Source organism: Polyodon spathula, chromosome 1 (assembly GCF_017654505.1).
Source record: "Polyodon spathula isolate WHYD16114869_AA chromosome 1, ASM1765450v1, whole genome shotgun sequence".
NCBI lineage: Eukaryota > Metazoa > Chordata > Actinopteri > Acipenseriformes > Polyodontidae > Polyodon > Polyodon spathula.
Window position 1 is genome coordinate 26,075,866 of NC_054534.1, and position 14,435 is coordinate 26,090,300.

The 14,435-nt window shown below is 38.2% G+C and overlaps 1 protein-coding gene across 1 annotated transcript in view; it reads left to right on the top strand.

The window, feature by feature from the left end:
- The window catches only part of ptpn13 (protein tyrosine phosphatase non-receptor type 13), a 92,401-nt gene that overhangs the window by 40,750 nt on the left and 37,216 nt on the right, over positions 1 to 14,435 (top strand). Inside the window, exons 9-19 of the mRNA XM_041251020.1 lie at positions 1,634 to 1,729; positions 4,515 to 4,611; positions 5,450 to 5,663; positions 6,264 to 6,338; positions 6,684 to 6,858; positions 7,395 to 7,539; positions 7,991 to 8,135; positions 8,353 to 8,505; positions 9,219 to 9,401; positions 12,585 to 12,747; positions 13,162 to 13,594. Coding sequence (XP_041106954.1) covers positions 1,634 to 1,729; positions 4,515 to 4,611; positions 5,450 to 5,663; positions 6,264 to 6,338; positions 6,684 to 6,858; positions 7,395 to 7,539; positions 7,991 to 8,135; positions 8,353 to 8,505; positions 9,219 to 9,401; positions 12,585 to 12,747; positions 13,162 to 13,594 — 1,879 coding nt within the window. The remainder of the gene's footprint in view (positions 1 to 1,633; positions 1,730 to 4,514; positions 4,612 to 5,449; positions 5,664 to 6,263; positions 6,339 to 6,683; positions 6,859 to 7,394; positions 7,540 to 7,990; positions 8,136 to 8,352; positions 8,506 to 9,218; positions 9,402 to 12,584; positions 12,748 to 13,161; positions 13,595 to 14,435) is intronic.

Below are 14,435 nucleotides of genomic sequence, written 5' to 3' on the forward strand. Positions count from 1 at the left end.
TGTTATCTTTGCTGTGTGTTGCCACACATCTGTAAATTAATTGTATAGATACATCATACACCCATCTTGTGGCCCATTGCTTTATTTGGCTATTCCATAGGTTGCTGTGCATTACCGGTGAAGGATGGGCAGCTGCAGTTCGGAGAGCCAAACACCGACTCTTGCTGTGAAAGGCATGCTAACGTTTTCCTAAAGTCAGACCGATGATACAATCAATCAATCAAAGACCTGTATTTTCTCTGCAGCAGTCCAATCATAGGTTAGCTGAGACGGGACAAACAGTTCTGTAAACTGTAATTTCTGGTCGTTTTTATGCAGCTGTCCAGTTTGCTGAATGTCGGTGTTACTAATTGTACAGAGACTGTTAGTTTATTGAGAAATCATAGTAGGCTGCAATTAACATTTTAGGGGCGTGTTTAGAATTAATTATTATTCTTACAAAAAAAATGTCATAACGAAAAAAAATCCATTCCGGTGACACTCAAAACCTTATAAACTGGGCTTAATCATGGTGTTAACATGTGTGAGTAGAATGAATAACAACGCATTTCCGTGTATTGTGTATATAAAAATGCTTGATTGATGTTTTCTTTGCAAGTGAATGAACTTGTTACATTTACAAATCAGAGAGTGTGCTACCACAGTAGACTTTGTCACGGCACGACTTATATAAAAAAAATTCAGAAAAAAAAGACATTATCCAGTGTATATATAGTATTTCCTCGTGATACAATACTGTCTGTATTCAATAAAACAGTGACGTTATCAATCAGTTCATTAATTTGAAAACTCGGCGCCTAGCTATGGAGCCAGTTGTGTATTTGAATGGTCCATATGTATGTGTGCACGATATATTGTGTGGTCTTGTCTGCTGTCACATTCTCGCTTGGCTGTTGTGTGCATTTGCTATATTGGTAGTGAATGCGCAGACGGTTTTGCGAGGCACAAACAGATTTGCGAATTGCTCAAAAAACTGCTATATTCCATTATCTCTCATTTTGTGCCAAAGCACTATTTTTTTGCGAGGCACAAATTTAGCGAGGGGATTGCGCAAAGATCGAAGATCGGGCCCGTAGTGCTTTAATTTCAAGTGGTCTTTAATAACTACAGTTCCATACAGTGCTTCTCAGCAGCATACTGTAGGCAAAGTCGGGCTTCATTACTGTTCAGCACTAGGCCGCATTTTCATTCCAGTGGCGTGGAATACTCTTTATAGTGTATTAGTGCTGTCCTTGAGAGAATTATTTGTTGTTGATGTTGCTTGGCTTCGTTAACAGTGGCAGCACTGAAGCACTCTTGGTTGTAATTTCACATCTAAGACTATTTGAAGACCCAGGTGGGGAGGACCATTCCGGTATCAAAAGATATTTTGCCTAACAGCACCTCCCAGCCTCTTAGATTTAGCATCTAATTTACTAGGACACTCATGGTTGCTGGAGCAGTGGCAGCACAATAAAATATTTATGACAATGGTAACAGTGTAAAACTGAAATACTGCACATCATAGTCGCTGTATCTCAGGGTTCTTGTGACATAAATAGTCGCTATTACAGTGACGCAGATGGCAAAATGTGTCCTTTTGGTTTGTTTTAAATGTATGTAAATAACTTTGTTATATTTGTTTATTTTTCAGATCCTCTAAAAGTTCATCGACGGTACCATAGTGATGCGTACAGCACATCCAGTGAAAGCCCATCTGTAATTTCTTCTGACCCGGATTACAGACAAGGTAGTACTTCTTTATGTTTCAAGCAATGCTAGTGCTATGAATAAAAGCTTTTGCTGACTGGGGTTCCCGAGTGGCTCACCTAAAGGAAGTGCAGCCACGTGGTGCACAGGGTGAGTCATACTGCATGGGTTCACGTCCTGGCTGTGCCAAGTGGGCCAGTCTTCACTGGAGACTCTGCAGGGAGTGTCGCATTGGCTTTGGCGCTCCTGTGGGTTACGGTGGCAAAACCACCAGGGACTCTCCTCATCGCGTTACAGCAAACCCTGCTGGCCAGACACCCAGTGAGCTCAGAGGTCGGTAGCTTGCTGACATCCGTTCTCAAGTTTCTGGGTAAAAAAAAAAAAGAAAGCTGGCTTGGTCATGGAATCTGAGGGCGCCCACTGAACCCTCAGGCCTGAGCCCATGTAGTGAATTGCTGTGGGGAGTGGAAAAATGACTTGGAATGCAAATTGTGCTGTCAATTGCTGGGTGATTAAGCCGTGGTACACAGTAATTGCAACCATCGATAGTGAAGTGCAGCACCGCATTAAAATAATTATATTTTAGTGAAATGTGTTTTGATTGGCGTGTCATCCCTGAAGTTTCTCTGCAGTTTATATTTTATTCATTTCTTTTTGGGTTTATGAACATGTTTGGAGATTTAGTAGGATTTCAGGTAAGCTTTGTACTTTGTGCTAAAAAATAAATAACTGCATTTTGGTTGATTGTCTTAAGACTGACTAAGGCTTTTATGCTAATTTGGAGAAAAAAAAAACAACACTCTTGTCACCGCATTGAATGCAATTACATTGTCAATCTAAGTTCTATTGTAGTGGGCTGTCTGCAAAGGATTAAGAGCTGTTTTGAAATGTTGATTAGAGTAAGACCGGAGTAGGTCTGGTGTCGAAGTGCTCACAATGCCGCAAGGCTCCGTGCTTGGACCCCTGTTTTCAAATTTTCAAATGGCCACTCAGGAAATCTAAAACGATTTAGACCGCATACAACCTTAACCAATATGTTAAGTGCAGTATAGAAACCAGGACCAGAGGACACAGTTGGAAATGAAGTAAAGATAGACTTCGGACAGAGTGATGGAGTGGGCTGCCTTGTTGTGGTGTTGAGGCAGAACGACTCCTCTCGTTCTAATGTTTTTATCGAATCATAATTGCGTTGTGCAAATCCTAGTGGCCGCTGATTTGTTAGTTTCACTAATATGCTGAGCTGTGAATTTCTAAATAATGTAAACAGTTTGTGGTTTGGCAGTCCAACTGAAATGTTAATTAAATCATGTGGTTTTACTTTCATCTCTACCCATTCTAAATGTTTGCGAGAAAAGTATGAAGTATTCTTCACCCTTTTACTCAGACAGCTTTGTAATTCTGGTACAATATCTTTATTGCTAGCTAATAGCTACTCTAATCAGTTTTACCCACACACACTACCCCTAATATTTCCATCCAAATACATGTTTCAAGTTAATTTAAAAATGTTCATTAAAACCCAATTACTTGAACCTAAGTGCTGGTTCTATCCTATGAGAATAACAGTTTTGCATGTTCCTAAAGCAGCTTGTAATTGCATATTAATAGCCTGTAAAAATCGGAATAGCCATAAATCAGCTGGAAATAAATAAATAAATGGTGAATTGGACTTGGTGGGTTTAGCAGATGTGAATTGTAAAACACAATAATTAAGCACAAGCAACACATCACACACTTTGTCTGACTAAGATATTGGGAACAACGGTTCTAACCTAAAACTTTACAGGAATCCTTGCCATTGAAGCGGTAAAAACCACATCATACCAGAGTCATGGGATCAGAATTGTATTGATAAACTGTTTGCATGCTGTTATTGTACAGTAGCACAGTATAGTAGAATGCCACATTGCCACAAATGTCACCAGCTATTCAAACACTCTCACTATCGTCTAACGGAATTTGATTTTAAAGCTTGGTTCGTGATGTGATATATTTTCACAGCAAATCAATACTAAATTGTTCATTCTGCTTGTGTCATCCTCTGGCCAATTTGTTTTTTTCTCTCTCTTTCTCAAGATCGTTCTCTCTCTTTCTCAAACTCTTCAATTTCAAAAGTTTCCCTTTCAAAAACTCCCGTCCTGACACTTTACATCATTGTGGCTACAAATCACATAATAAATAGTACAGATCAGCATTGGCAACTTTCAGTTTTTGGCTTTAAAATCAGACTGCACTACTGTTTTAAAGTAAAATGCCATATGTTGCAGTTTCTGTCCTGTTACTAAATCCATCCTTGGAATAGTTTATAGACATGCCATACTGCATATTGGTGTTTTGGTAACAAAATTACAAAAGCAAGTGGTTTGTTCCCTCAATTACATTTACGACAAATGACAGCCATGAGTTGCTAAAAGCTGAATTTGCAGGATCTTTTGCTGACTCATTAGGACTCAAAAGCTGATATAGCTTGCCACCAGTTTAATATCAGACTTTGTATAACTACAGCCTGATACGTTATACTATTCACACCAGCAAAATATTTTATCTGAAGAGAATAATTTTTCAGAAAAACATTTTAAACTAAAGTTTCAAGCAAGATTTTGTATGAAACATGAAACCGTGTGATACCACTAGGCTTGTGCTATTTTAGACTACAGCTTTTTTTTTTCAAAAATCTTATATCTGAATGTATTTTGTATGCTAGATTATTGCAGGTTAGTAGATGACTTGTGATCATGCATGCATGTTGTAGATCTGTGAGCTCATGAAGAGCAGCTTTTGAGTGCAGTGTTTTCAGCTGGATGTGATTTTGCTTGCTTTGACAGTGAGGAGACTTGAAGATAATCGAAGGTATAGCTCTCAGGTAGTCCTTGCTGATCATGATGTCGTATCCCTGGCCAGTCATGTATCTCTCAGACACAGGTAGGAAGGCATCATTTTGGTGGTGGCGGTTTTATTATTTGGATCTACCAGTCTCATCTAGACTGTTTTGGAACAGATATTTATTTTCCCCACACAACTGCTGACAGATGTTAAGAGGATGTAGGTTTTGCAGTATATTCGTATGGATTCAGAGGATCGCTATTAACTAACACTTTTATTCTGGGATTTCCACGTGCAATCTCTTTAGTATGAAAAATCTGTTGTCATTGGACTAATGTACCAAAGTCATCTTTTAGCTGAGCATAATTTAATTCAAAGGAAGATGCAGTTGACAAATTGCATACAATATATACCATACAAAAAACTATACAATATACCACCCACTTGTAACAACAGTATGACTGACTGACTGTTTTTTCTGCATTTTTATTTAGTCCGCTTGCTCCATCTGCTGGGTGAACGGAACGTTGCATTTAATTTATTATTACTTTAATTATCAGTTTGTTTCCCCTGTTTGATAAGTGGCCCCTCTCAAACTGATACCTTGTCCAGACAGTGTGGCTATAAATGGCGATTGTATGACCACACATTTGGCACAAGGTTTCTAGCATTTGAAATGGACATGATTGGGCTATAATACTGTTTTGGTATAAAGGAGTTAGGAAGCATGAATAGGCAGAACTGGAACCAAGCGGTGAGCAAATTTGTATGGTAATGATATTATGTGTGTTTGTTTAACATTTAATAAAATAGTTTAGCACAAACAGAGGCAAATGTTTTGTCCAATTGTGTAGCCCAGCTATCCTCCTACTGTAGTTCCTCTCTTGCAGAGTACAGAGAGGTGAAACGACTTACCCTAGGCCACTCTGTTCCTCAGTATGAATAGGCAGTATGAACTTCCCTCCGAAGAGAACCTGGTGAGTCAGGAAATGATGCTGAAGCGGCAGGAGCAGGAGATGCAGAGGCTGCAGGCTCAGATGGCTCACAGACTCAGCCTGTACCCAGGAGACCTGCCCAGGGCGTCTATGTTGGACGTCACCAGAGACCCACTGCGTGACATTGCGCTGGAAACCACTCGGAGGAAGCTGAAGGTAATGGTGTGCTGCATATCAACCCTAAAGCTAAAAAAAAATAAAAATAAAAATAGTTCCTGTAAGAGAACTAAACTTGCCAATGAGTCACTTTTATTGGACTGGTCAGTTTTTGGGGCAACTGATTAGATTAATCACTATAAGAATTACCAGAAGCAGAAATAACACAATGTTAAGGTGCTTTTTTGGCCTCACCCAGACCAGTATTTCTTTCTTTTAATCTGATGATACTGTTTTCTGCTGCTGCTTCGAACAAAAAGCTAAATGAGTTTCCTTTTTTTTTTTTTTAAATATTTTTTTATACACTTACCCAATGTTGCCCAACTGAGGTGAAATATCATGTTCCCTGTTGGGTTCTCTGTGTGGAACAGGACAAAGAGGCTGCCTAACAGTGTATGAGATGCCCAGTTGGGATTCAATATATTTGATCCTATTCCTTTTGTTTAACCAAGACTAAACTACCCCTGGTTCAGATTGTATTGGCCATGCATACGAGCTTGCATGGTTCTACGGTTTAAGGTCTTGATGCATAAAGCAGTTTTGTCTACCTGTTTTAATGCTGAAATCATGATTCCATTCAAGTGATATGAATTTTTGCAGAATTTCTTTGGGCCTGAATTTGTGAAAATGACCAGCGAGCCACCTGTTACATTGGATGTCCCCACTTCAATTCTGGTAATGCCTGAAAAAGAAAAAAAAAAAGTTTTATAAATGAGTGGGAGTTTTCATGCATATTATTGTATCCTGTGTTAGCAACATCTCTAGCAACACACATGACATGCAAATATTTCACGTACACAAACATCAGGAAACTTACAATATGCCCTTTTAAATAGGAAAGAAAGAAATAATGAAAAAGCCATAGTATCTAGGTGGAAGGAACTTGCAGCATCTCTCCTGAAAAATGTTTCATGTATTAGTAAAAAAAAGGTCTAGATACTTTAAAATTTCCAGTTCATTATCCATATATTTTATTTTGCTTGTAACCAAATACAGTGTGTTTGTCTTTATTGTCGGCAGACTAAGAAAGGAAAGGGGGAAGATCTTCGACGGAAAGTGAATATTCTGCTGTTGAGTGGACAGAAGCTGGAGCTAACATGTGACACCAAGTCTATCTGCAAAGATGTGTTTGACATGGTTGTTGCCCAGATTGGTCTGGTGGAGCATCATTTGTTTAGTTTAGCATATCTGAAAGGTAGCCTGTTCATTGAACTACTTTCCATTTCTGATGGTTTTTAGCTTCTTTGACAAACACTTGTATAAATATACATTAAAGCAGAAACTACGTGTAATAAATATCAAAATTACCCATCCCTAACGTGCAATTAGTCTGCGGCAGGAAGGGTCACATATAATTTGGTATTTTCCTTCTGGTGGGTGACGTGTTTCATATTAATCCTGCCAGTACATGTGTTCATGGTAACATTCCATTAAAGCAAAGCTGATTTGTGAATATGTATGAACGTTGTCCTAAAGACCTTATTATAAGTAAAGACATTGGGCAGGATTAGGTTTGCATTGTAAATCCAAGTTAAAGTGGTGCCAACTCTACAAGAATTACAGTGTGAAAAAGTTTGATTGGTTTTGGGGGTTTATTTATGTGAAGAGTTTGTGAGGAGTTGGATGTAATTTTTTTACCATCTTGTAGAACTGAATTTGATCCATTTGTTACTGCAGAAAATTAGTTTTTACCAGCTTGTAGAACTAAATTAGATCCATTTATTGTTGCAGAAAATGAGTTTTTCTTTGTTGATCCGGATCTAAAGCTTTCTAAAGTGGCACCAGAGGGTTGGAAAGATGATCCCAAAAAAAAGAAAACGGTCGTCAACTTTAACCTCTTCTTCCGCATTAAGTTTTTTGTTGATGACGTCAACCTACCAGTAAGTTTTTTTAATATATATATATATATATATATATATATGTGTGTGTGTGTGTGTGTGTGTGTGTATATATATATATATATATATATATATATATATATATATATATATATATATATATATATATATATTATTTAAATGGCTAAACCTATTGAAATGGGTTTCTGTTAAAAGTTACATCATATAAGTTAATTTTATTAAGTGTTTTTGTTAAATATGTAAATGTTTTGTTGGGAAGATACTTTACCTCAGGACAGTGAATTGTGGATAGGTTCCTAAAGTCTTCGCTGAATTAGCTGAAACGCTTGTCTATGTGACTTTCTTAAGTTTTAGATCAGAATTTGTGATTGTCAGTTTGAATATATGGATGATAAACACTACCCTCCAAAAATAATTGGGATATTTGTGTTGGTTGAGGTTAGTGTGTTTATGTCTATGTTTCCGTTATCCCAGGCACACACTCACGAAACACCAGTACTACTTGCAGCTCCGCAGGGATATCTTGGAAGAGAGGATGCGGTGTGATGAGGAGACCACATTACTGCTGGCGTCACTAGCACTGCAGGCAGAGTTTGGTGATTACCAGCCAGAGGTGTGATTCTCACAGTGCTTATTTACTTTTAAAGCCTGGTTTATATAGTCTCTAGATACTCAATGATAGTGATCTGTAGGTACAAAGGAAAAAGAAACTGCCCACATGCATTAAAGGTTTTTGTTTTCGCATTGTCAAAGTATAATTTCTTGTAAAACAAACTGTTGGGTGTGTTCATGTTTTCTTCAATCTTCAGTTTTTGGACCTTATGTTCTAGGTTCATGGGAAAACCTACTTTAGACTTGAGCATTATTTAGCGACAACAGTTCTTGAGAAAGTGGACCAGTCTTACATCAAGGAAGAGCTTCCAAAACTACACAGCACCTACTTTGGAGCTTCAGAGAAGGAAACCGAATTTGAGTTTCTGAAGGTATAACATGTGTTTTGTTAAATGAACTACAAGCTAGCGGTGGTTATATCACTTCAGGAATTTACTGTTATTATGGCAATCCTGGCAATTGTAGAAAGGAAAAGAGAGACTGTAACTTGTTCACTGAGTTTGTCAAGGTATTAAGCATTAGTGTGTTTTATGCAGCCACAAAGGTAGTGCTGCACCCTGTGAGCTACAGTACCTTTATATAGTCATAGGTGATTGATTTGCTGGTATATAGAAGAGGTTAAAATGTTGTTTTTTTTTTTTACACAATCTTTTATTGTTTTTCAAAATATTGCACAGATCGCAGTAAACAAACAACCTGTAAACTACTAATACAAAGACTGGGGGGTGAACTGTCAAATTTTAATTATAAAAAAGGGGTTTACAAAAAGTATTAAAAACATGTTGATGACAGCTCATCTGTGGTAAATACGGGCCACAATGCCACTGTCCTTGTACTAGCGCAGTCTGGCCATTGATGATTATAGATATGATCTACAGATTTTCATCATCTTATAGTTCACTGTAGAGAATAGCAAAGTAAAAACAAGCAACTGCTTCCAAATTACTTGCTTTGCAAATAAACACAGTTGTGTGTGAGAACCAAGGCCAGCACAAACTGACTGCCAAAAGTGTGCTAGACTCTATTAAATGAGGCTTTCAAACTGCAGCATCACAACAGTATTTTTTTTCTTTGTTTCCCTCAGGTGTGCCAAAAACTGCCAGAGTATGGGGTTCACTTTCACCGGGTGCTGCCAGAGAAGAAATCTCAGACTGGGATAATGCTAGGGGTCTGCTCCAAAGGTGTCCTTATCTTTGAAATGCACAATGGAGCTCGCACTCCAGTCCTCCGGTTTCCCTGGAGGGAAACAAAGAAGATCTCTTTCACTGTAAGACCACTTTTGGTTTCTGAGATTCTGCCTGAAAGAGAACAGGGCTAATAATAGATAGATAGAATTAATAGATTTGGACATGTCTGTTCAATACTGACAGACCCCATTGTGTCCTGGAAATGTCCCCTTTCTGCTTTTGGTTCATGCATAGTGGAAACTGAGATGTTTTAAAGCTTCTTACTGAAGTACAATTAAAAAAAAAATAGTTTGCAGCTTAAACTCAAAGCATGTTTAGGTTTAATTTGTAAGTTTCAATTAATTAATTTGTACTATTTTAGCTGGGCCCAGATATGTGCTTTTTAAAAGTAAAGTAAGTAAGTAGCTGATAAATAAAATGAAGCACCGCCAATAGCCCAGTTACCTTCTCAGAACTTTAGTTTGATCAGGTTGGTAGATTTTAAAGTAATTCGTAAAATGATGTACTTTTATTTACATAACTGTAAAGTAATAAGTAATTTGGTAATGAAAAAAGACTATGGCTTTTACAGACTTTACAATACTTGCTGTGCATTTGAATATTGCACTATAATAAGAAAACGGTGGAGGGGCTTTCATCTTGGCAGAAGGTGACATGTTTTCAAAAACAACCTGAATTTGACACAATATCACGCCCAGCTTCTTTGAAATAATAGCCCTTACCGTTTTGCTTTAGAACTCAGAGCTGCTGTATTGAACAAGCACAACACTCTTAACTGACCATTGTTCAGTAATTGTTGAGAGGCTACATTAATTAGGGCATGAGCTGTGGTAGACTGCTTTGCTTCAACTAGCTTTTCATGTTAATTAAAACAACTACACACATTTTAAAAAGTTTACAGATTTAAAATTGATTTAATCAATCATATTAAATATTTAATTCTCTTTTAATTTTTATACCTTGGGGAGTAATGATTCAAAAAACATAATTTGGCAGAGGACTTGTGGCAGAGGACATGTGGTCTAGCAGGCAAAGATAAGGCCTGGAATTAAATGGTGCTCTTCAATACTTGTGTTTACTTTAATTGCATAACAAATGTGTTGACAATGCTTGTTTATATATATATATATATATATATATAGTCAAAATTTTGGGTACACCTGCTTAAACCAGGTTTTTCATGATTATCTATGCTTTTAACTGTATAAACTTGTCTATAAACACTTAATATTTCATTATGATACGTGTACTTATATAAGTTGATAATCATAAGTGAATTGCATTCAAAAAATAAATTTTTAAATGAAAATGTAAATCTTCTCAATTTCAAGAAAATGGTCACCCAAAGCAAGGGGATTTCAGTCTGAAACCCAAGTCAGTTAGAAGTCTGAAATGTGTAAAACACGGTGTTAGAACACTGGCCTAAGTGTAAAAGTGTCTTTGTTAGATGTTCTCTGAGTTAACCAGCATGTTACCTAATTAACATTTTGTCACCAATTATTGTTAACAGGTGAGGGTCCATGATTACTATAAATATAGATAGCATAGGCACAAGTTTGTCATTCCTGAATGTAAGGGAGCAGAAAATGGCAAAATATGCTCAGTTAAGCAAAGAAAAGAGTCTGTAATTACTTCAAGAAATGAAGGTCAATCTTTAAGACAAATCGCAATAACTTTGCAAGTGTCTGTAACTGCTGTGGCCAAGACCATCAAACGACTTGAAGAAAGTGGCACTCATGAGGACCGAACAAGGTCAGGCAGGCCAAGGGTGACCTCTGAATCAGAGAACAAGTTCATTCGAGTCAAAAGTCTGCGAAACCGGTGATTAACCGCCCCTGAAATACAAGCTCAGCTAAATGCTACTAGAAGTACAGATGTTTCAACATCAACTGTTCAGAGGAGATTGCGTGAAGCTGGCTTAACTGGAAGAATTGCTGCAAAGAAATCATTGTCACAGAGAGGGTGAGCGCATGAGTTCTGCATGTGTAGCTCCCACTGTCAAGCATGGAGGAGGCAGCGTCATGGTCTGGGGTTGCTTTGCTGGTGACAGAGTTGGTGATCTTTACCAAGTCCATGGCAAGCTCAACCTGCATGGCTATCATAGCGTACTTCAGAGGCATGCCATTCCATCAGGATTACGGCTAGTTGGGCAGTCCTTCATTCTTCAGCAAGATAATGACCCGAAACACACCTCAAAATTGTGCAAGAACTTCTGGCGAAGAAGGAAAGTGAAGGACAACTCAGTCTAATGACCTGGCCTGCCCAGTCTGCAGACCTCAATCCCATAGAACTTGCAAGAGTGGCTGTTTTGAGGAATCCAAGATTTAGAGACAATTTTCAACATTGCTTTGATACTCCTTATGTTTTGTTTTGTATATTGTAACACGTGTTTTCATTTTCAAGTATTTACAGAAACGTATATGACTTAAAACATTGTCAGTTATGAAAAAAACCTACTTTCCAGCAAGTGTACTCAAACTTTTGACTGGTACTATATATATATATATATATATATATATATATATATATATATATATATATATATATATATATATATATATATATATATACACACACACACACACACACAGTGCCTTGAAAAAGTATTCAGCCCCCATCCCTTTTTTCACATTTAAGAGTCTCACAGCCTGGGATTTTGATGCATTAGATTGGGAATTTTTATTTGTGAGTCACACATTCTTCTTCACAGAGCCCCCCCAAAAAGATAGAAAATAGTAAACAATAAAATAATAAAAAATAAAAAACTGAAATGTCATTTTCTTTATTCATCCCCCTGGGTCAATACTTGGTTGAACCACCTCTGGCAGCTATTACAGCCAGTAGTCTTTTTGGATAAGTCTATTAACTTTTCACACCGTGATGGAGCAACATTTGCCCATTCCTCCTTGCAAAATTGCTCCAGCTGTGTCAAGTTAGTTGGGGAACAGTGATGGACAGCAATTTTGAGGTCTTGCCACAGATTTCTGATGGGGTTAAGGTCAGGACTCTGACTGGGCGACTCAAGGACATCTATTTTCTTCATTTTAAGCCACTCCAGTGTTGCTCTGGCAATATGCTTTGGATCATTGTCCTGTTGAAAGACAAACTTCTTCCGCAGTTTGAGTTTTTTGGCAGAGGGGCGCAGGTTTTTATCCAGGATTTCTCTGTATTGTGTGCCATTCATCCTATATACGTGTGTGTGTGGGTGTGTATATATACTTTCATTTGATATAAAGGAGGTGACACTTTATAATCTTCCACAGAAAAAGAAAATCAGCCTGCAGAACACGTCCGATGAGATAAAGCACTTGTTCCAGACAGACAGCAGCAAGACCTGCCAGTACCTCCTCCACCTCAGCTCTGCTCAGCACAAGTTCTACCTGCAGATGAAAACCAGACAGAACAACCAGGAGCTCCAGGACATCGGTAAGACAGGGCTGCTGCTGCTCTTCACTGATCCAACGTCCCAACCTGCCAAGGAAACACGGCTTGGCACAGTGGTTGTAGGTAGCACACGGTTAATACACTGGTTTACATATCTAGTTATATTTAGCTGTTGGAGAACACAATGTCATAAACACACAATTTTGTATAATTGGAAGAGATTAATCTAAGATTGAATGGCCACAATGGTTGTTCTGTATTATCACTTTTATTGAAGGTTTTCACATGCATAACAGTAGTTTACAACCCAGTTACATCTGGTGACCAAGTTTAAAGGGAAAGTCAAACACATACTACACTACTCAGGTTAATATTTCACAACTCATATGATTGTTTCTCTTTTTTATTCCAAAATAAATGTTTTTTTTTTTTTGTTTTTTTTTCCCCCTTCTCCAGGAAGTTCATCACTGAACCACCTGAATTATCACAGCGGCTCAGCTGGAGTATTGCCCATGGGACGAACTATGAGTACAGTTAGCCTGGCAACAAGCAATATGAGCAGGCCTTTCGAACAGCTGCATACAGTACAAGCAGAGAGCCTCAAGAGAACGTACTGCTCTGACCTTTCACTGAACAAGCTGCTGCCGGGGAAGCCACAGTCAACAGTGGAGCCCACCAACCCTAGAGTGATGATGAGCAAGTCCTACCACAACCTTAGCCAGGTGCTGGAGTCTCCCAAGGGACAGGTCCCCCCCTACAACAGCCAGCCGCAGAGTAGCCTGAACAGAATGCATCTAGCAGCCAGCATGGAGGGGCTCAGGACACTGCCTTCCCATCACAGGGCATGCTCTGATACAGAGTCCATCACAGTGGCAGGAAAGCCCAATAAGTGAGTAGTACAGTATACACGTCAATTTAATATACAGTAGATCTGTCAATCCAATCAGCTGTTGGCCTGGTGAGCCTGGAGGTGAGGCAAAGTCTGTCTTGACCGGCTCGTGAAATCCAGAAATTCTTATGAAGCAGGTTAAATAGAACTTTTCTAAATAAATTTTGTCATTTAAAAATTGATACTGGACACGTGCAATATGCAGTAGCAGCTGGTGGTCAAAAAAATGGGGAGGCAGAAAAAAAGCAGAGGTCTTGTAGTCCTCTTAAGCCACCAGCAGCAGAATAATCTTATTATATTTTATATTATATTATGACTGACTGTGCCTGGGCCAGATGGAATGATTAGCAGTTGAGTCCTGGCACAGCTGTATATAGAGAGTCACAGTTTTCTCACTTGGGGTTGGGTGTTCAGGGAGGAAGAATGAGACGTGAGTGAAACTAAAAAGAAATATAAACTGCAATTGCTACTCATGCTGGATTTCGACCTAGCATGGTACTTTTTTGTGTCTCTTTTTTGTGTCTCTGTCTCTTTTGGCCATTGTTTTGTTTTGTGTTAACATTTTGTTTTCAATAAATCTGCACGCCAGCACATTCAATCGCAATGCTCTGTCTTACATTTTCTGGTCTGATCGCAAGGCATCCTTTCCACAATATTTTTTTTCCACCAAAAAAGAGCAATCTTGATAGTAATGTGGTTTCTTCCTAGATATGAATAAATCAGGAACCGCATACAGTTGTATAAAGAATGTCCAATTAAAATGTAAGCAATAGTAATCAGGGCGCTATATTATAAGTGTTTAAGTTTATTGTTCTTTATACATGATCTAGACTATACATCA